Below are 21,253 nucleotides of genomic sequence, written 5' to 3'. Positions count from 1 at the left end.
AATATGTGCATTTGTATTCAAATTTTTTGTGAATGTTGAGAACAGAAGGCCCCAGAGAGCTGAAATGCCATCTAAAACCTACAGAATTGCCTATTTTACTTGTGTGGCAAATTTGTTGCGGATTAGTCCAGTCGTATCGCTGTTGTGTCTGAATTCCAATATTTTGTGAATGTGTCACGAAAGGCAGAAATGTGTGAAAACCTTCCAAAGTGACTGATTTATCTGTGTGGCAAATTTGTTGCAAATTGGTCTGACCGTTTGAGCATGCACAAGGTACAGACAACAGAAAGTAGTTTAATAAGATAGATAGATAGATAGATAGATAGATAGATAGATAGGAGATAGATAGATAGGAGATAGATAGATAGATAGATAGATAGATAGATAGATAGATAGATAGATAGATAGGAGATAGATAGATAGGAGATAGATAGATAGGAGATAGATAGATAGATAGATAGATAGATAGATAGATAGATAGATAGATAGATAGATAGATAGATAGATAGATAGATAGATAGATAGAAAGGAGATAGATAGGTAGAGATAGATAGATAGATAGATAGATAGATAGATAGATAGATAGATAGATAGATAGATAGATAGATAGATAGATAGATAGATAGATAGACAGGGTTCTATGTCACTCTACATGCTACATTCTGAACATCAGCGCAATTTATTATTTTTTATCCCCTTATTTAGTCACACTTTGGCTACAAGATATTAATGACTCCTATCACAGTATTACATCTTTGTTGGAAACATCATATGCTACAGTTGCAAAATAACTCCATCTACCAAATGTGTAAAGAATTGAAACAGGAAAAAAGGCAAGACAAACTGATAGACCGCTAAGAAGCAAGGATACATGTTGATGGTGCAATAATGAGCAATGGTTGGGTTTGCTGAGGATGCATAAATCTGAATAGGAACAACCTGTCATATCCAACAAAGATGTTGCATAGATCACCATGAGCAGAATGGAACAGGGAGATAGGAAACACACCAGAGCAACTGACAAAGAGATGACTGATTTAAAAATGGCTGCATCTACCTAATAAGCTAAGCATCCGACCCGAAAGGGGCGACCCCTAGCTGCAATAAGAGAGGAAGACAAACACCAGGAGCAGAGCAAGTGGAACATATCTATCAATCAATTAACAGCATCCACTGCCAAATAACAATAAGCATGCGCTAGCTTGGTGAATCATGTGGGCTAATGCTGTGACATCACCCAAGGCCAATGCTCATCCACCAGCAGCACTGTGACAATATCAGTTTCCTCTCACTATTTAGCGGGTAGATTAGATATGCAGAAACCAGAAAAGGTGAGAATACAATTCTTCATTTAGACCAACAGGACAGATAGGCAACGCGTTTCACCGTCATACCGATGGCAGGTTGGTGGTAAAATGTTAGACTCTGTCAGTGTGTACTCATCTTGATGATGAAGACCACACAAACTTATGAACAAATGGAATAAATGAATCGAATTTCAAGAGCAATAAATAAAACAAAGGACATGAAAACCTAAAGCTCCTATAAAGAAATAATAAAGAGATGAATAATAAATTCCTGAAAACCATGCCGACGTATCACCCAGAAAACACTAAAGTGCATGAAAATAGCAAAGAATTCAAAAAGGAAAATAGAAAAAGGTATAGAAATATTATTCAGAATTACTGAGATAACAGATAAACCCAGGAGGCGGTCTGCATTTGAGTTTTGTTAAACTATGTTGTGGGTACAAGAGCGGTGACGACTACAGCATTCTGAGCCTTAAACACACCTGCAGTTGCCACTTCTTTAGCTCCTAAGCCATTATACAGAGTCCCATTTGTTGGAGTCCTGGAAAAATTCAACTCCAAAACTAATGAATATATTTTAATGAAATTTGGTCAAAACATACATTTCAGAACAAGGACCAGGAACCACTCATAACATGTTCATCGAGCACTTCTAAACCCAACTGCCACTGTCCCCACCCTGGTGGTCCTCAACAGGGCAGGTGGAACAGCTACCTAGTCTGGGCAGCTACAGCTCAAAGAGAGCACGTCTTCATGAATACCGAGTGACTGCGGTGCGTGAATTGAAAGGTCCTAGAAAAGGGAATGCCTCGTGTACTACAATGGTTTGAAGTGACAACAAGCCTAACATTCTTGATGTCATGTGGTTTACAGATGGGGCACGGCTTCACTTATTCATCATGTAAACTCTCAAAATAAGTGGATGTGGTCAACTGAAAGCCCTTCTGACCCGGCTTCACCCTGAAAGCATTGGTGTCTGGTGCGCCATATCAAAGCGATGCCTAATCCTTTTGACAGTACTGTGACCAGTGCAGCGTGTCTAAAGATTTTCCACGCATTCATACATTAATTAGACAATGAAGAATTTAGCACTGGCTACTTTCAATAGGACAGAGTCACCTGTCGCACCTCCAATGCAGCCACCACATTTTTGCACCTTGGTGCATCCTAGTGGACTAGGTGTCCTCTTATTTTACATGTCACTCATCGCACCAAATTATGTTTTTCATCATTTAATTTCTTCTTGTTTGTTCGCACATTTTCATTATTTTTGGAAAGGGACACAATGGATGTTATATATAGCATAACCTTCATTTAATTGTGATAATTCCCTAGGTGTACGCTGAGTGAGGGTGTGCGCAGGCTGGATGGCGACCACTTGGACGTTTGGTGCCCAGCATCATTTGTCGTTCGGATTGCATACATGACCCTTTTTGGTCTGCGCCTGCTCCGACCGATAAGCGCCAGGTATTAGGTATCCTTTTGCTCACAGATTCCTGCACCATTTTCCAGTCATGTGATTACTTGGATGGGTATATTAGGAGGTGTGGGATTGTTTCTTTGTCACCCCTTGAGAAAGCAAATGAAACGTGCGTCAGGGTGCCTCCTGGTTCAATTGGTGGAGACTAATGTGGCCTTAATGCTATTTGATTATATTTAGTGATCCTTATTATTATTTATAAGCACTTTATTCTTTGAACACATGTATATGATTAACTAATGCTTACCAGAACGTTCAGCAACATGGAGCATTTGGTTGAGGCATGCTTGACCACAAATAGGACACTTTCAGCAGATGTTTTGAGGGGTTCCTGAGGTATATTTTGACCAACTATCATTAAAATGTGTTTTTTAGTCTTGACGCTATAGCTGCTTTTCAGTGAATGGGACATCCAGTATAAGATGCATGGAAGATATGCTACCGTTATGAAATTGGCATTCACACTCACGACCTGAACCAACTCATGGAACAGTTTATTTTGGTAAACACATACAAGATCCATTGGGTTCTGTATTTGTGGAGACATTCCTCAATAGAAGCATGACTCAGAGAATACCTCAGTACAAATAGTGTGGTCCATGCCATGGATTTATATATCTAAATGGAAGCCTTCTTACGCCTCTGTACAAAACCATGAGCTCTGACTGCATGCTAAAGAGTTAAGAATACAGCGGTCACAAATAAGAGGGCTTCACCTCCAAATACTGAAACTTACTAAATTAAATTAAACCTCTTACCTCCGTCACCAGATCCAGACCCTCCCTCTAGAAGACAAAAAGAACAGACATCTTAAATACATGATCAGTAATATTACATTTACATTACAGACAAAAAGAACAGATCCATAACTGCTTGGAGACGCCGGTGTGCCGGTCTACTTGGTTGTGTTATATTTTGCCTTTTTTGTACCGCAGAACATGTTCAAGGTTAGCGATGTGTTATGCAGGTACTGTCAGAGAAACAGAGAGCCCTTGATAACAAGAAACATCTTCACTTTTGTCATTGGCTTTAACCTTTCTCCTCACTATGAGACATGCTATTTATACAGTACAGGACTTTATGAGCCAGCTGTGAACACATACAAAGTCAACAGGTTGATACATAACCTCAAAGCTTTCCGTTTGTGTTACATCTTGCATTGTTCCCATGACAAAATGCAATCCAACACTGCTATTTTCCCTTTATCTATTACATAAGTGTGTAATCCTATCTGTTATCTGGAGCGTCAATGGATTTGGTCTCATAGTAGTGCCATGTGTCCGTCCTCATTTCATCCACCATTCTGCCTTTTGTCTTATGGGTGTGCATTATGCCATTAAACCCCCAACTCAACAAGCTCCTGTCCCCTTTGTTGAGCTACAGTTGGAGTGAAATGCACTGAAGGTACTCATCCCAATTAATAGTGAATAGAACTCTAAGATGTAGCAGTCATTAATATAACTGGTGTATCGGGATAAATTGATTTCCACCATTGTAGTATATTGTAGTTAAAGGGGTAATCTGGGCAAAAACTATTGATGACCTATCCTCAGGATAGGTCATCAATAGTTAGTGGCCGGTGGCTCCCTGCTTGGGATCCCCGATGATAAGCTGACCGCCCAGCCCACTGTCAATGCAGCTGGACTGGATGTTGTCATTGGGGATGGGAGTGACCACATGACCACTGCAGCCAATAGGAGACTGGACAGGGAAGTCCTGGTTTACACCATACTGAAAAGTACAATTTACTTTGTGGCTCTGTTACATACTGTAATTGATTTGGAATCCACCAGTTATAATACTATATTAAAAGAAATTAGGCATTTATGTGATAAACTAACAAGTCTCATAAAACAATGTATTCCCTGTTTGTCCGGATTGTGATTTGTCCTCATATAGTAATCGGATTTGCTGTGAGCTAAAGATGATAACTATGCTTGACATTTCCCTAAAATTGCTAAGCATAACTAAATTATGTGCCAGTGATGTTCAGAAAAGTACAATCTCCAGGTCTGTTTAGTGCTGCAGACTCGAGTGGCCTATGTTTGGTGGTAGTTCAATTGGCTAATGTGAGGCCCAGTACATTTGTTAAAGGGATACAAATTGGTTTATTATTCATTGCAATCTTCTATCTGATGTGGACACCCTATCTTCCAGACAGATTACACTCCATGATGTTGGTTCTTTATTAGAGATGAGCAAACGTACTCGTCCGAGCTTGATACTCGTTCGAGTATTAGGGTGTTCGAGATGCTCGTTACTAGAGGCGAGCACCACGCGATGTTCGAGTTACTTTCACTTTCATCTCTGAGACGTTAGCGCGCTTTTCTGGCCAATAGAAAGACAGGGAAGGCATTACAACTTCCTCCTGTGATGTTCAAGCCCTATACCACCCCCCTGCAGTGAGTGGCTGGCGAGATCAGGTGTCACCGGAGTATATAAATCGGCCCCTCCCGCGGCTCGCCACAGATGCATTCTGACAGAGATCAGGGAAAGTGCTGCTGGTGCCGGAGCTGCTATAGGGAGAGCGTTAGGAGTTATTTTAGGCTTCAAGAACCCCAACGGTCCTTCTTAGGGCCACATCTGACCGTGTGTAGTACTGTTGAGGCTGCTTTTAGCAGTGTTGCACAATTTTTTTTTTGTATATCGGCCGTGCAGAGCATTGCGTCCGCAGTCTGCAGTCATTGTACAGAGTATAGGGCCAGTACTGGTGAGGCAGGGAAAGAGATATTCAGGCTATATAGGCAGTGGGCTTTTTCCAAAAAATTGATCGCCGTCATCCCGCCAGAGGGAAACAGTATACATAATATTATACGCTGCCTACAGTATCTATCTGCTGGGGGTAGTAGTCATAATTAATACGCAGCTAAGCGTTACAGCAGGCTTGCGCAAAATTGTTTCCTGGATCTGCTGTCTCTGTTACATGATCGCCGTCATCCCGCCAGAGGGAAAGAGTATACATAATATTATACGCTGCCTACAGTATCTATCTGCTGGGGGTAGTAGTCCTAATTAATACGCAGCTAAGCGTTACAGCAGGCTTGCGCAAAATTGTTTCCTGGATCTGCTATCTCTGTTACATCTGCGCTGTCATCCCGCCAGAGGGAAAGAGTATACATAATATTATACGCTGCCTACAGTATCTATCTGCTGGGGTAGTAGTCCTAATTAATACGCAGCTAAGCGTTACAGCAGGCTTGCGCAAAATTGTTTCCTGGATCTGCTGTCTCTGTTACATCAGCGCTGTCATCCCGCCAGAGGGAAAGAGTATACATAATATTATACGCTGCCTACAGTATCTATCTGCTGGGGGTTGTAGTCGTAATTAATACGCAGCTAAGCGTTACAGCAGGCTTGCGCAAAATTGTTTCCTGGATCTGCTGTCTCTGTTACATGATCGCCGTCATCTCGCCAGAGGGAAAGAGTATACATAATATTATACGCTGCCTACAGTATCTATCTGCTGGGGGTAGTAGTCGTAATTAATACGCAGCTAAGCGTTACAGCAGGCTTGCGCAAAATTGTTTCCTGGATCTGCTGTCTCTGTTACATCAGCGCTGTCATCCCGCCAGAGGGAAACAGTATACATAATATTATACGCTGCCTACAGTTTCTGTCTGCTGTCTCAGCTCAGCATTTTAAAAAAATAGAAACAAAATACTTAAAGGAGATGTCCCGCGCCGAAACGGGTTTTTTTTTTTTTAACCCCCCCCCCCGTTCGGCGCGAGACAACCCCGATGCAGGGGTTAAAAAAACCACCCGCACAGCGCTTACCTGAATCCCGGCGGTCCGGTGACTTCAATACTTACCGCTGAAGATGGCCGCCGGGATCCTCTGCTTCCGTGGACCGCAGCTCTTCTGTGCGGTCCACTGCCGATTCCAGCCTCCTGATTGGCTGGAATCGGCACGTGACGGGGCGGAGCTACACGGAGCCCCTCTCTGGCACGAGCGGCTCCATAGAAGAAAGCTGAAGACCCGGACTGCGCAAGCGCGGCTAATTTGGCCATCGGAGGCCAAAAATTAGTCGGCACCATGGAGACGAGGACGCCAGCAACGGAGCAGGTAAGTATAAAACTTCTTATAACTTCTGTATGGCTCATAATTAATGCACAATGTACATTACAAAGTGCATTATTATGGCCATACAGAAGTGTATAGACCCACTTGCTGCCTCGGGACATCTCCTTTAAGGCCTACTACTGGCCTTTGGCCACTTGACTGCTTCTGCGCTGTGAATTCCACTAGCTCAGTCATACGCACCTACGTCTCACTACAGGCATGCGCAAGGTGGGACGAAGGCCGTTCATCGCCCCCGGTTTGCACCGCTGCCCCTCCCCCTGTGCCCCAACCTGCCACTGAGATCCAACCCCCCTCTCAGGACACAGGCACCACCGTCTCCCGGCCTGCACCCACACCCTCACCTGCGCTGTGCTCAGCCCCATCCACCAATGTCTCTCAGCGCACCGTCCAGCCGTCGCTAGCGCAAGTGTTGGAGCGCAAGCGCAAGTACGCCGCCACGCACCCGCATGCTCAAGCGTTAAACGTGCACATAGCCAAATTGATCATCCTGGAGATGCTGCCGTATAGGGTTGTGGAAACGGAGGGTTTCAAAGGTATGATGGCGGCGGCGGCCCCGCGCTATTCAGTTCCCAGTCGCCACTACTTTTCCCGATGTGCCGTCCCAGCCCTGCACGACCACGTCTCCCGCAACATTGTATGCGCCCTCACCAACACGGTTACTGCCAAGGTCCACTTAACAACGGACACGTGGACAAGCACAGGCGGGCAGGGCCACTATATCTTCCTGACGGCACATTGGGTGAATTTAGTGGAGGCTGGGACAGAGTCAGAGCCTGGGACCGCTCACGTCCTACCCACCCCCAGAATTGCGGGCTCCAGCTCGGTGGTGGTATCTGCGGCGGTGTATGCTTCCTCCACTCAACCACCCTCCTCCTCCTCCTACGCAACCTCTGTCTCGCAATCAAGATATGTCAGCAGCAGCACGTCGCCAGCAGTCGGTGTCGCGCATCGTGGCAGTAGCGGTGGGCAAGCGTCAGCAGGCCGTGCTGAAACTACTCAGCTTAGTAGAGAAGAGGCACATGGCCCACGAACTGCTGCAGGGTCTGACAGGGCAGACCGACCGCTGGCTTGCGCCGCTGAGCCTCCAACCGGGCATGGTCATGTGTGACAACGGCCATAACCTGGTGGCGGCTCTGCAGCTCGGCAGCCTCACGCACGTGCCATGCCTGGCCCACGTCTTTAATTTGGTGGTTCAGCGCTTTCTGAAAAGCTACCCACGCTTGTCAGACCTGCTCGGAAAGGTGCGTCGGCTCTGCTCACATTTCCGCAAGTCCCACACGGATGCTGCCACCCTGCGCACCCTGCAACATCGGTTTCATCTGCCAGTGCACCGACTGCTGTGCGACGTGCCCACACGGTGGAACTCTACGCTCCACATGTTGGCCAGGCTCTATGAGCAGCGTAGAGCTATAGTGGAATACTAACTCCAACATGGGAGGCGCAGTGGGAGTCAGCCTCCTCAATTCTTTACAGAAGAGTGGGCCTGGTTGGCAGACATCTACCAGGTCCTTGGAAACTTTGAGGAGTCTACCCAGATGGTGAGCGGTGATGCTGCAATCATTAGCATCACCATTCCTCTGCTTTGCCTCTTGAGAAGTTCCCTGCAAAGCATAAAGGCAGACGCTTTGCGCTCGGAAACAGAGGCGGGGGAAGACAGTATGTCGCTGGATAGTCAGAGCACCCTCCTGTCTATATCTCAGCGCGTTGAGGAGGAGGAGCATGAGGAGGATGAGGAGGAGGGGGAAGAAACAGCTTGGCCTAATGCTGAGGGTACCGATGCAGCTTGCCTGTCATCCTTTCAGCGTGTATGGCCTGAGGAGGAGGAGGAGGATCCTGAAAGTGATCTTCCTAGTGAGGACAGCCATGTGTTGCGTACAGGTACCCTGGCACACATGGCTGACTTCATGTTAGGATGCCCTTCTCGTGACCCTCGCGTTACACGCATTCTGGCCACTACGGATTACTGGGTGTACACACTGCTCGACCCACGGTATAAGGAGAACCTTTCCACTCTCATACCCGAAGAGGACAGGGGTTCGAGAGTGATGCTATACCACAGGGCGCTGGTGGACAAACTGATGGTAAACTTCCCATCCGACAGCGCTAGTGGCAGAAGGCGCAGTTCCGAGGGCCAGGTAGCAGAGGAGGCGCAGAGATCAGACAGCATGTACAGCACAGGCAGGGGAACACTCTCTAAGGCCTTTGACAGCTTTCTGGCTCCCCAGCAAGACTGTGTTACCGCTCCCCAGTCAAGGCTGAGTCGGCGGGAGCACTGTAAAAGGATGGTGAGGGAGTACGTAGCCGATCGCACGACCGTCCTCCGTGACGCCTCTGCCCCCTACAACTACTGGGTGTCGAAGCTGGACACGTGGCCTGAACTCGCGCTGTATGCCCTGGAGGTGCTTGCTTGTCCTGCGGCTAGCGTCTTGTCAGAGAGGGTGTTTAGTGCGGCTGGGGGAATCATCACAGATAAGCGTACCCGCCTGTCAACCGACAGTGCCGACAGGCTTACACTCATCAAGATGAACAAAGCCTGGATTTCCCCAGACTTCTCTTCTCCACCAGCGGACAGCAGCGATACCTAAGCAATACATAGGCTGCACCCGCGGATGGAAGCATCGTTCTCTATCACCATCAAAAATGGGGACATTTTAGCTTCATCAATCTGTGTATAATATTCCTCCTCCTCCTCCTGCTCCTCCTCCTGAAACGTGACGTAATCACGCCGAACAGGCAATTTTTCTTAGGCCCACAAGGCTCAGTCATGTAATTTTTGCAAACAATTTTTATACGTTTCAATGCTCATTAAAGCGTTGAAACTTTCACCTCAACCAATTTTTATTTTAACTGGGCTGCCTCCAGGCCTAGTTACAAATTAAGCCACATTAACCAAAGCGATTAACCTGCCCTCTTGGTTGGGTATGGGCAATTTTTCTGAGGTACATTAGTACTGTTGGTACACCAATTTTTTGGGGCCCTCGCCTACAGTGTAATCCAATTAATTTTTTGCCCACCTGCATTAAAGCTGACGTTACATCAGCTTTCCTGGGCACTGCAATGGGATATATTTATGTACCGCCGGTAGGTTCCAGGGAGCCACCCATGCTGTGGGTCCACAGGGAGTTGTAACTGCATGTGTCTACTTCTAAAGAACCCCAGTCTGACTGGGGCATGCAGTGTGGGCCGAAGCCCACCTGCATTTAATCAGACGTTACCTCAGCTGTGATGGGCACTGCAATGGGATATATTTATGTATTGCCGGTGGCTTCCTGGCACCCACCCATGCTGTCGGTCCACACGGAGTTGTAACTGCATGTGTCCACTTCTAAAGAACCCCAGTCTGACTGGGGCATGCAGTGTGGGCCGAAGCCCACCTGCATTTAATCGGACGTTACCTCAGCTATGATGGGCACTGCAATGGGATACATTTATGTACAGCCGGTGGGTTCCAGGGAGCCACCCATGCTGTGGGTGCACACGGAATTCTCATTGCGGAGTTGTACCTGTCTGTGACTATTTATAAAAAAACGCGGTCTGACTGGGGCATGCAGACACCTTGACAGAATGAATAGTGTGTGGCACATAGGTTCCCCATTGCTATGCCCATGTGTGCAGCTCCTGATGGCGGTGGCACAGGATTATATTTCTCATTGCTTCTGTACAGCATTGTGGGCTATCGCCCCGCCCCTTTTAAAGAGGGTCGCTGCCTAGCCGTGCCACCCCTCTGCAGTGTGTGCCTGCGGTTCCTCCTCATGGCAGACGCACTTATAAATAGACATGAGGGTGGTGTGGCATGAGGGCAGCTGAAGGCTGCGCAGGGACACTTTGGTGTGTGCTGTGGACACTGCGTCGTGCGGGGGGGGGGGGTTGGCAGCATGTAACCCAGGAGAAGTGGCAGTGGAGTGTCATGCAGGCAGTGATTGTGCTTTGTTGGAGGTAGCGTGGTGCTTAGCTAAGGTATGCATTGCTAATGAGGGCTTTTCAGAAGTAAAAGTTGTTGGGAGGGGGGGCCCACTCTTGCCGCTATTATGGCTTAATAGTGGGACCTGGGAACTTGAGATGCAGCCCAACATGTAGCCCCTCGCCTGCCCTATCCGTTGCTGTGTCGTTCCCATCACTTTCTTGAATTGCCCAGATTTTCACAAATGGAAACCTTAGCGAGCATCGGCGATATACAAAAATGCTCGAGTCGCCCATTGACTTCAATGGGGTTCGTTACTCGAAACGAACCCTCGAGCATCGCGATAATTTCGTCCCGAGTAACGAGCACCCGAGCATTTTGGTGCTCGCTCATCTCTATTCTTTATGTAAATGTCTTTGCGAAGGCAGCACAATCTGTGCTATATCCTGGTCTGTGTGTGAATTGTCACAGTACAGTAGTTCACTTTGTAAGACAGAACACTCTAAGAGACCCATATACTGTGGATCAACACTTTAGGACTACCTACAGTGTCCAGGGAAGCATCTTGGTAAAACTGCCCATTATGCCTTAAAGTGACCCTTCAGTTTCAGAACAAAAGTGAGTCTTCACACGGAGGGGGTACATTACCCGCAATTGTTCTTCTCTGCCACCCCCCCAATCTGTCACTTCAGGGTCCTGTTTTTGGCCATCCAAGATGGCTGCAGCAAATCCTAACTACCTAATTCAGACTGTGCACTGGCAGTCTAACACGACCAATGCTCCGTGGGATTACATAGTCTGAAGACTGCATCGGACATTTAGGCAGCCAAAAACGGGACCTGGAACCAGCGAACTAGAGGGATGGCAGAGAAGAACAACTGCAGGTTATCTACCCTACTGCCCTGAGACAGAATTTTGCCCCGAAACTGGAGGGAGGGTTGCTTTAAGGTTAATGATCAATATCTAATAGACCATTGCCTTATCCCACTATATAAAGCACATTTAATACATCAAATGCCATTGAAAATTTCAGTTTACAGTTTGTTGCATTATTGTATATAATGTGTGGAACCCCAACACTCAGGCAAAATGAAAGATGGAGTGCAAGTTGCAGTAAACCAATCTTTATTTGGCAGCTGAATTAGCGGTAAAGTCTCTTTAACTTGGCACACAACTTCAGAACATTGCTGCACAGTTTCAATACTTGACAATGCTGACTCAAGACTTAGAGACACTGTCTCAGTTTGTCAGCTCATGCAGGATCAACTCAGTCTTTTTCAAAAACTCAGCATGCCTGGCATAGCTCCGAGGACACTCCAATGGTTCACAGCTGTACGCACTCACATTCTCTATGGTGTACCTCCTCTTCTCTCAGCAATGCAGCAGGCCACAATAAGAGCTTTTAAAATCATGACCATGCACACCAGGCACTCCCAACTCCAACCCGGAAGCTCCAGGGCTCCTGCAAATCACACTTCAAGCTGCATCCAGCCTCTTCCACTGGAGCCTTTCAATGCCTCTCTCGTGGCTCACAACTCAGGCCACACGCAACCTCGCATCAAACTCACATACTTGCTTGCTCTTTTCACCACTGTGGGCAACACAACAAAAACTTACCTGCCACACCCCACCATTTGTACAAAAAACACAGTCCCACCCTGCAGGGCGAGGCATGCCCTACCATGCATCCATCAAATGTGCATGTCCTACCCTTATCTAAACCTGCAGTATGGCCAACATAACTGGGATTGAGACCACTCACACAATGTCCACAGGGGCCATGACAGAGACAATAAACTGGTTACACGCAATCATTAGCAGCTCTGTAATAGGCATCCAACATCGTATTTCTCCCAATAAACCCTTAGCATTAATGACATTTGCCCTAATAAGCATCAGCATCCTACTTTTTGTCATCTCTCTAAAAACCACTAGTGCAACATTTGTATTACACACAGTTAACTTTCTCATCCCCCTTAGAAGCACATTAAATGTCAGGTTAAAGTTAGCTACATTTGTATATGTAAAATAGTGCTAAAGATGCAGCGTGCAACTGAGGAAATTCAATGTAGTTAGAAATGAATTAGAAAGGGAAAATAAATGGATAAAAAGATAAAATCTGAATTAAAAAGAGCCTTGCAAATATCAAAGGATGAAAAACGAGTGTAAAAATCCTTTCATCTGACATGAATAGGACCTTGAAGGCTCCAAATTATCAAATGTTCTGGACTACACAACGCTCGTAGACAAAAGTAACATGCTGGCAAAAATGCTGTAATCTGTCCCCACTTTGCATTAGTTTCACTGCTCAGGGTTGCATATCTGGGGGTTTGCTGGATTCTGGATCTTGTGCAGTAAAGCCAAAAAGACAAAGCACTTTACGATAAAGTACAATCAGGAATGCTCCCAAATATATGACTGAATGAAAATTAAAGAGGGCCCATCACATGATTCTGGCATTGTTTTATCGCCACATATTGTGCTTCATTTAGATGGTAAATAGAATGTGTATGTTTTTTAAGAGCGCCAAAATTGGGAACATTTTAAACAAATTGTCCTTTTTTAACATTTTTTAATTGCAATATCCCAAATATGTGCAAACATACTCTACACATTTTTGATACAATATACATTTCCATCTGTTTACTTTATTCTGGATGAACATTTGAAAAACTTTATATATATTTTTTTAACCATTTAGATTACAAATTTAACATTGATTATTTTATCAACACTTTGAGGAACACTTTGTTTTCCTGCACCAAGCCAAGATTGCAAAGGCTCATGGGTGTTAGAATGATAGATCCCCCCACAAATGACCACATTTCAAAAACTACACTCCTTAATATATTTACTGAGGAGGTCAGGAGTATTTTAACCGCACAGTTTTTTTCAGGAGTTAATGCAATTTAGAGGAAAAAAATAAAAATTTCATATTTTTGCAAATATGTCATTTTAAAAGGTAGGTTTTTTTTCTAAAGCGCACATGAAAATGAGGTTTTACACCCCAAAATGGATCCCCGTTTGTCCTGTGTTCAGAAACATACCGATTGTGGCCTCAATCTTCTGTCTGTCTGCACAACGGGGCCCAAACCGAAAGGAGCAGCCAATGGCTTACAGAACAGACATTTTGCTTGAAGGCATTGTAGGCCCCATAGCACACTGGTAGAGCCTTTAAGCATCCAAAATGATGAAGAACCTCCACAAATGACCCCATTTTGAAAACTAGACCCCTTCACAGATTCCTCTAAGGGTGTACTGCATATTTTGACCCCACAGTTTTTGAATGAATCTAAGCAAAGCAGAAGGAAAAAAATAAAAGTTTCATTTTTTTGCAAGTGTCATTTTAAAAACAGTTTTTTTTGTACAGCAGATACATCAATGAAGAGTTAGCCCCTTTTTGGCATTCTATAAATCTTAGATAAAAGTAATAATGTAAACTGTGTGGTATTTCCGAAGACAGGGGTAATTACGGAGGCTGGTTGGGATGGGCACATGGGGCAATAAAACCAGGAATCCCTCCTCCTCCCATGCTTTTTTGGGGGTATTTCTTGACTTCAGCGGCATAGATGGGGTGTAAAGTGGCGCTCTGTGAGGCTTCGTAAGCTTGCTGAGATGCGGCGGTCTCACACAGAAGGAGATCAACAAGCCGCTCCTGGAACTGCAGGAAGGCGAGAGTTCCCAGAAACTTCTTGTAAATTACGTATTACAGGTAGCGATCTGAATAACGCCGGGCTGTATGTGAAATCCTCTTGCAGAAGTCTTCAGCAAATTTGTGAGCCCGGGCGTGGCCCTGCGCATAACTGCGTACTCACAGAAGTGGTCATGTGCAGTCACCTTTTTTTGTTTAAATTTCCCGCACTGTCGCTTAGCAATGATGCGGGTACCCGCAGCCCATACACAATGTAGTTGCATATAGGCTGCGGGTATATCTGCCACCATGGAGCACAATGGGCTCTATGTTGCAGATATCCGCAACAAAATAGAACACGCTGCGTTCTGTTTTCTGCGAGTGGATTACGTAACTCCAACCTGCTAATGTGAACGGAATTGTGTAATCCAATGCATTGGATTTTTCCTCACATTACCGTGGATCAAACGCATGTGGAATCCACAATTTGTATCCGGTCATGTGAGACCGGCCTAAGGCAGATCGTTACCTTTTTATCACATAACACCAGTAACTGCTCCAGGCTCTTGCCAACCATTGGTAGCCAGGAGCAAGGAGATTTTAAAATTCCTAGGCTCCCCGGCTCCTGTGCATGTGTCCAGCGTTTTGCTGGCGGGTGCATGCGCAGAAGCCTGGGAAGGTCCGTGGAGGAGTATTGCATCAAGGTTCAAATACGGAGGCCTCCGGTAAGAAGTTTCATCTCCTCTCGACGATTGCATCAGTGAGGGGAAATGTAACTTCAACCTTTTTTTTTTTAACTTTTACATAATCGATATTTTCCATTGGATAATGGTGATCATGTGACTGGGGACCCTTCACTGTGCAGCGCCTCCCCCCCCCCTCCCTTCCCGTGTCATCTCCAGGCTCCACGCTACTTCTGGTAGCCAGGAACAAGAAGATTTTAAATTTCCCAGGCAATCCTAGACTTTTGCGCTTGCGCCCACCAGTACGCTGACAGGCGCATGCGCTGAAGCTGGGAAAGGTCTGCAGATAAAGATTCCATTGAGGAACAAATCCGTGGACCTTGTGTATGTAATTTCATCTCTCCTCATAGATGTGATCTATAATGGGAGATGAAACTTAAAAAAAAATTTTTTACACTTCTTAACTTTACTTGATCACCATTATCCAATGGATACAGTGATCCCCAGTGGCATCTCCCTGTACTCAGCTCTCTGACAGCCGAGTGAAGGGAGATTTTAAATTTGCTGGGCTTTCCAGCCTACTGCACATGCATGCCACAGTGGCGCAGCAGGTGCAGATCACCGCGGGACATCACTGAGGGTGGGGGTGAGTATTTTCAGCTGCCCTCATAGATCGAATTCATGAGGGCAGCTAAAACGTTAAATTTTCTTTCACTTTTCCGTGATTGCCGGTATCCATTGGATGACGACAATCACGGGCCCGGAGATTTCAAATATGCGGGGGCTCCTGGCCTTCTGCACATGTGGCTGACGTAATGACACCTGGTGCGCATGCGCAGATGACTAGTGTTAGGTCCTGGAGGACTAGATTGCCTCAGTACATCGCAGAGAACGAGGGTGAGTATGCTCAGTTGCCATCATGGATCCGATTCATGAGGGCAGCTAAATCTTCAACTTTTTAAAAATGCTTTTACACTTCAATGCGATTGGCACTATCCATTGGATAGCACTGATCGCATGACCAGGAGGGGTTCCTGCGGCCCCCCATGACAGCTCCAGGTTGTTGGCTACCTCCGGAAACCATTAGCATGGAGCTGTCACATCCACAGCCCATGTGGCTTTAATCCCCAGACGAAGCGTGTTTTTACATCTCTGGGGATTAAAGCTCACTAAAGCAGAACGTAAAAAGGCAATGGGGTGGTCACTATGCTCTGCCGAAGACACCATGTTTGTACACCAACTGCTGTTGCCGCTCTCACGGCTGGCTGTTGTTTATACTCCTCTCTTTCATGTTGCAGATGCCATGTTCTTCCTAGCTCTCAGTCCCTCCACCTGTTCCTCAGGCACACTTGCTCCTGCCCCATACTTAAAAGGCCAGTGTGCACTCTGTTAGTCTTTCCTCAACCTATTCCCCGACAGTCCTGGGTATATAAGGCATCCTTAACACCCCCCCCCCCCCTCCCAAGGGGGATACCCAAGTAATTTGGTTCAACTCTATATTGTAAGCTTGATCAGTAGTTTGTTTGTTCACCTAGTTGTGTGACTCCTGCTTGTTCCTGACTTCTCCATTCCTGACATCGGCAACATTTACTGCCAGCTGCCTGCCCAGGTTCAGACAATTTATCATATTAAAGGGGTTGTCCCGCGGCAGCAAGTGGGTCTATACACTTCTGTATGGCCATAATAATGCACTTTGTAATATACATTGTGCATTAATTATGAGCCATACAGAAGTTATAAAAAGTTTTATACTTACCTGCTCCGTTGCTGGCGTCCTCGTCTCCATGGTGCCGACTAATTTTCGCCCTCCGATGGCCAAATTAGCCGCGCTTGCGCAGTCCGGGTCTTCTGCAGTCTTCTATGGAGCCGCTCGTGCAGAATGCAGGCTCCGTGTAGCTCCGCCCCGTCACGTGCCGATCCCAGCCAATCAGGAGGCTGGAATCGGCAATGGACCGCACAGAAGAGCTGCGGTCCACGGAGACAGAGGATCCCGGCGGCCATCTTCAGCGGTAAGTATTGAAGTCACCGGAGCGCGGGGATTAAGGTAAGCGCTCCGGTAAGCTTTCTTTACCTCCCTGCATCGGGGTTGTCTCGCGCCGACCGGGGGGGGGTTTGAAAAAAAAAAAAACCCGTTTCGGCGCGGGACAACCCCTTTAAACTTGTTCTGCCAGCCCAACCTTTTGCCTCACTCATGTACTGATGTTTATGCTGCCTGCTCTGACCCCAGCTAAGTCTCCTGGTCCACATTCTCAGGAACTGTGCCTTGACTTTATATAGATGACTACTGTGAGTGTCAATTTAGGGAATCCACAGCGAAGACCAGATCACAGATGGTAGAGCGGAAGGGTGAAAAATGGGGTATCCCAGGAGCTGCCTCAAGATTTTGGCCAAAGCCAAACCAGCAGGTGACAAAGCAGAACCACATCTGCTCAATGACATACGCCGCCTGTAGACGGCCAGGTCGGATCCCGCTGTGAGAATTCTCGCAGCGGGATGTGGTCCCGTGCCCCTGCAGAGGCCTGCTGCTTACCTGCTCCAGACGTCTTCATTCTCTGCTATGCGTCGGCTGCCGGACAGCTGGCGCATGCGCAGAGAGGAGACAGCCAGTCACCACTGACATTTCTGTGTGGGCCTTTGAGAGACCCGCACAGAAAAAGAACATGCCGCGATTTGTTTTCCGTTTTCACGCAGACAAATCACGGCCGTCTGTCTAGGATTGCGTTTTCTAATGCAATCCTATGCAGACGGGCACGGGCGGAAATTCTGTGGGAAATCCCACCGTGGAATTTCCGCCTGTGTGCAAGGGGCCATAAGGATATTTTTGTGATTTATTAAGCATTTTTCATTAGCCTGTAGTGTCAGAGACCTTTTTTGTCTGAATGGAAGGCACATTTCAGGTTTTATGTAATCGAGTATGCTGATTTAAAAAATCAAGACGAAAAAAATCTCCGCAAACCGGAATGTGCCTTCCATTCAGACAAAAAAGGTCTTCGACACTACAGGCTATTCATGTTACTATGCATGTTTAAAAATCTTAACATATTGCTGTTTTTACACTGACCACTAAGCCTAATAATACTCCAACATTTCCTGTTCTGTAGAGAAGACCTTTCAGTAGTCATCTCATCATCACAGGCAGGATTACAATGAAAGATAACACCTACTAAGTACACCATCTTTGAATTCTACGATTTTACATGTTAGCACAAATAAGCATTGGGTCCTTGGAAGATCTTGAAATTAGATAAATACAACCTCAGATGAATAACAACACATGACAAAATATTCCATGTCCTATTTTATAGAACAAAAGCATGACCATAATGTAGAAGCAGTGTGTGAAAAATCAAGTACACCCTATGAATTGATAGCTTGTAGAAGCACCTTTAGCAGCAATTAGTCTCTCAATCATTCTGGAGGAATTTCATCCCACTCTTATTTACTATGCTGCTTCAGTTCATTAAGGTTTGTGGGCATTTGTTTATGCATGGCTCTCTTAAAGTCACACCACAGTATTTCAATTGGTTGACGCTGAACTTTGACTGGGTCATTGCAACACCTTGATTCTTTTCTACTTCTGCAATTCTGATGGAGATTTGTTGGTGTGCTTGGGATGATTGTCCTGTTGCATGGTCCAATTTCAACCAAGCTTTGGCTTTTGGATAGTGGGTCTCAGAATATTTTGGTATACAGCAAAATTCATGGTCGACTCAATGACTGTAAGGTGTCTGGGTCATGTTGCTGCAAAACAAACCCAAATCATCACCCCTCCACCACTGTGCTTGAGAGTTGGTATGAGGTGTTTGCACTGATATATTGTTTTGTTTTTGCCAAATGTGGCTCTAGGCATTATGGTCAAGCATCTCCACTTTGGTCTCATTTCTCTAAAGGACATTTTTCCAGAAATCCTGTGCTTTGCTCGGAGGATTTTATGACTTATATATTGTATCTTTTTAGAGTGTTTCAATGGTTTCCATGTTTATACATATTTTTCCACAATTCCTTTACATTTCTAATGTTATCACTTTATACTTTTACATTCACGTACTAATTTGACCTTTTTTTCATTGTATTATAGTGGTATATTTTTTTAGACATATTGGTTCCCCCATACCTTTATGTCTGATTCTTATTATTAGTAATTTAAAATGTATTTACACTCCCAATATATGTTTCTGTATTATTTAATATTTATCCATAATACTTGATTCTCTCAACAAATTTTAAACCATTGTACACCGCTGATTAAATATTTTTATTTTTTGCAAAATTCTTTTTATACAGTATCCAGGTGACTGTAGGAGACCGTGTGACAGCCCCCCCCCCCCCTTGGTTGCAACTTATGCGCCAAAAGACTGCAATAGCGAGCAATCACAAACTCACACCCACTGATGTTTGAACCTTATTAATACACCACTGACTAGCTATGCTGCTATGTGCTTCAGAAAGGGGGTGAAGCTGTCCCCTAGAACGCATTGCACACCTCTATCGAATGAAATCTGTGTTATGACTGGCAAGTCCATATTTCTGAATAAATATTGGTAACTGTTACTTGATCCTTCTCTTCAAGCCTTTTGAATCATCATTATGGTAAATTGCTAATCTGGACTAGGGAGTGTTCTCATGTGAGACCCCCCCTGTGAAGTAAGGGATTGTCCCTTATTCTCAATAATTTTTTGTTTATGGTCAATCGCCTGGAGCGCTGGGCTTTCACACGTTGTTTTTCTGCATTTCTACTCCCGACATGCACATTGGAGTCCCATTAACACTCCCCCCTTCTCTGGGTGTCTTTGTGTCCAGGGCAGGTTGATCCAATAACCTACAGCCAATCGAATTGCATACAGGGACTTCAGGCATGATGGACTGCTCCTGTCGGTGGCCCGATCACGCCAGGTAAGTCACTTTCATTTTGCTCTGAATACCTATATACTTCTTGAGCACTGCCTTTCTTTACCATTTACTATAATCTCTGTCAGCAATGATATATTATCCCCATGATTATTTGCTTTCAAGCGTTTGCTGTCTCCTGCAGCATCTTCTACTGGTCATACACAAAATTCACTTCATGCACAAGTTTTAGCCTTAAAGTATGGAAAGCATATATTTTTTTACACATCCAAATTACAAAAAGTCAAATGAAGATCAAGCTGAAGAGGGCATAGTACAAAACCTGAATGTTTTATGATTATCAATGGTTTCTAAAATTATTTTTTACATGCACCTATGAACTAAGACTAGAGATGAGCGAGCACCAAAATGCTTGGGTGCTCGTTACTCGGGACGAAAATTTCGCGATGCTCGAGGGTTCGTTTCGAATAACGAACCCCATTGAAGTCAATGGGTGACTCGAGCATTTTTGTATTTCGCCGATGCTCACTAAGGTTTCCATTTGTGAAAATCTGGGCAATTCAAGAAAGTGATGGGAACGACATAGCAACGGATAGGGCAGGCGAGGGGCTACATGTTGGGCTACATCTTAAGTTCCCAGGTCCCACTATTAAGCCACAATAGCGGCAAGAGTGGGCCCCTACACCCCGCAACAACTTTTACTTCTAAAAAGCCCTCATTAGCAATGCATACCTTAGCTAAGCACCACACTACCTCCAACAAAGCACAATCACTGCCTGCATGACACTCCGCTGCCACTTCTCCTGGGTTACATGCTGCCCAACCGCACCCCCTCCCCCCCACAGCGCACACCAAAGTGTCCCTGCGCAGCCTTCAGCTGCCCTCATGCCACACCACCCTCATGTCTATTTATAAGTGAGTCTGCCATGAGGAGGAACCGCAGGCACACACTGCAGAGGGTTGGCACGGCTAGGCAGCGACCCTCTTTAAAAGGGGCGGGGCGATAGCCCACAATGCTGTACAGAAGCAATGAAAAATCCAATCCTGTGCCACCGCCATCAGGAGCTGCACACGTGGGCATAGCAATGGGGAACCTATGTGCCACACACTATTCATTCTGTCAAGGTGTCTGCATGCCCCAGTCAGACCGAGTTTTTTTATAAATAGTCACAGGCAGGTACAACTCCGCAATGGGAATTCCGTGTGCACCCACAGCATGGGTGGCTGCCTGGAACCCACCGGCTGTACATAAATGTATCCCATTGCAGTGCCCTGGACAGAAGAGCTAACGTCAGATTAAATGCAAGTGGGCTTCGGCCC

The 21,253-nt window shown here is 45.7% G+C and overlaps 1 protein-coding gene across 2 annotated transcripts in view; it reads right to left on the bottom strand.

Moving 5' to 3' along the window:
* The window catches only part of TMEFF2 (transmembrane protein with EGF like and two follistatin like domains 2), an 895,617-nt gene that overhangs the window by 724,861 nt on the left and 149,503 nt on the right, over positions 1 to 21,253 (bottom strand). For both annotated transcript variants that reach the window (XM_066577156.1, XM_066577157.1), the window contains exon 4: positions 3,549 to 3,575. In XM_066577156.1, coding sequence (XP_066433253.1) covers positions 3,549 to 3,575 — 27 coding nt within the window. The remainder of the gene's footprint in view (positions 1 to 3,548; positions 3,576 to 21,253) is intronic.

Source organism: Eleutherodactylus coqui, chromosome 8 (assembly GCF_035609145.1).
Source record: "Eleutherodactylus coqui strain aEleCoq1 chromosome 8, aEleCoq1.hap1, whole genome shotgun sequence".
Taxonomy (NCBI): domain Eukaryota; kingdom Metazoa; phylum Chordata; class Amphibia; order Anura; family Eleutherodactylidae; genus Eleutherodactylus; species Eleutherodactylus coqui.
The sequence above is the reverse complement of the archived record's forward strand: the minus strand, read 5'-3'. Positions and strand labels throughout refer to the sequence as shown.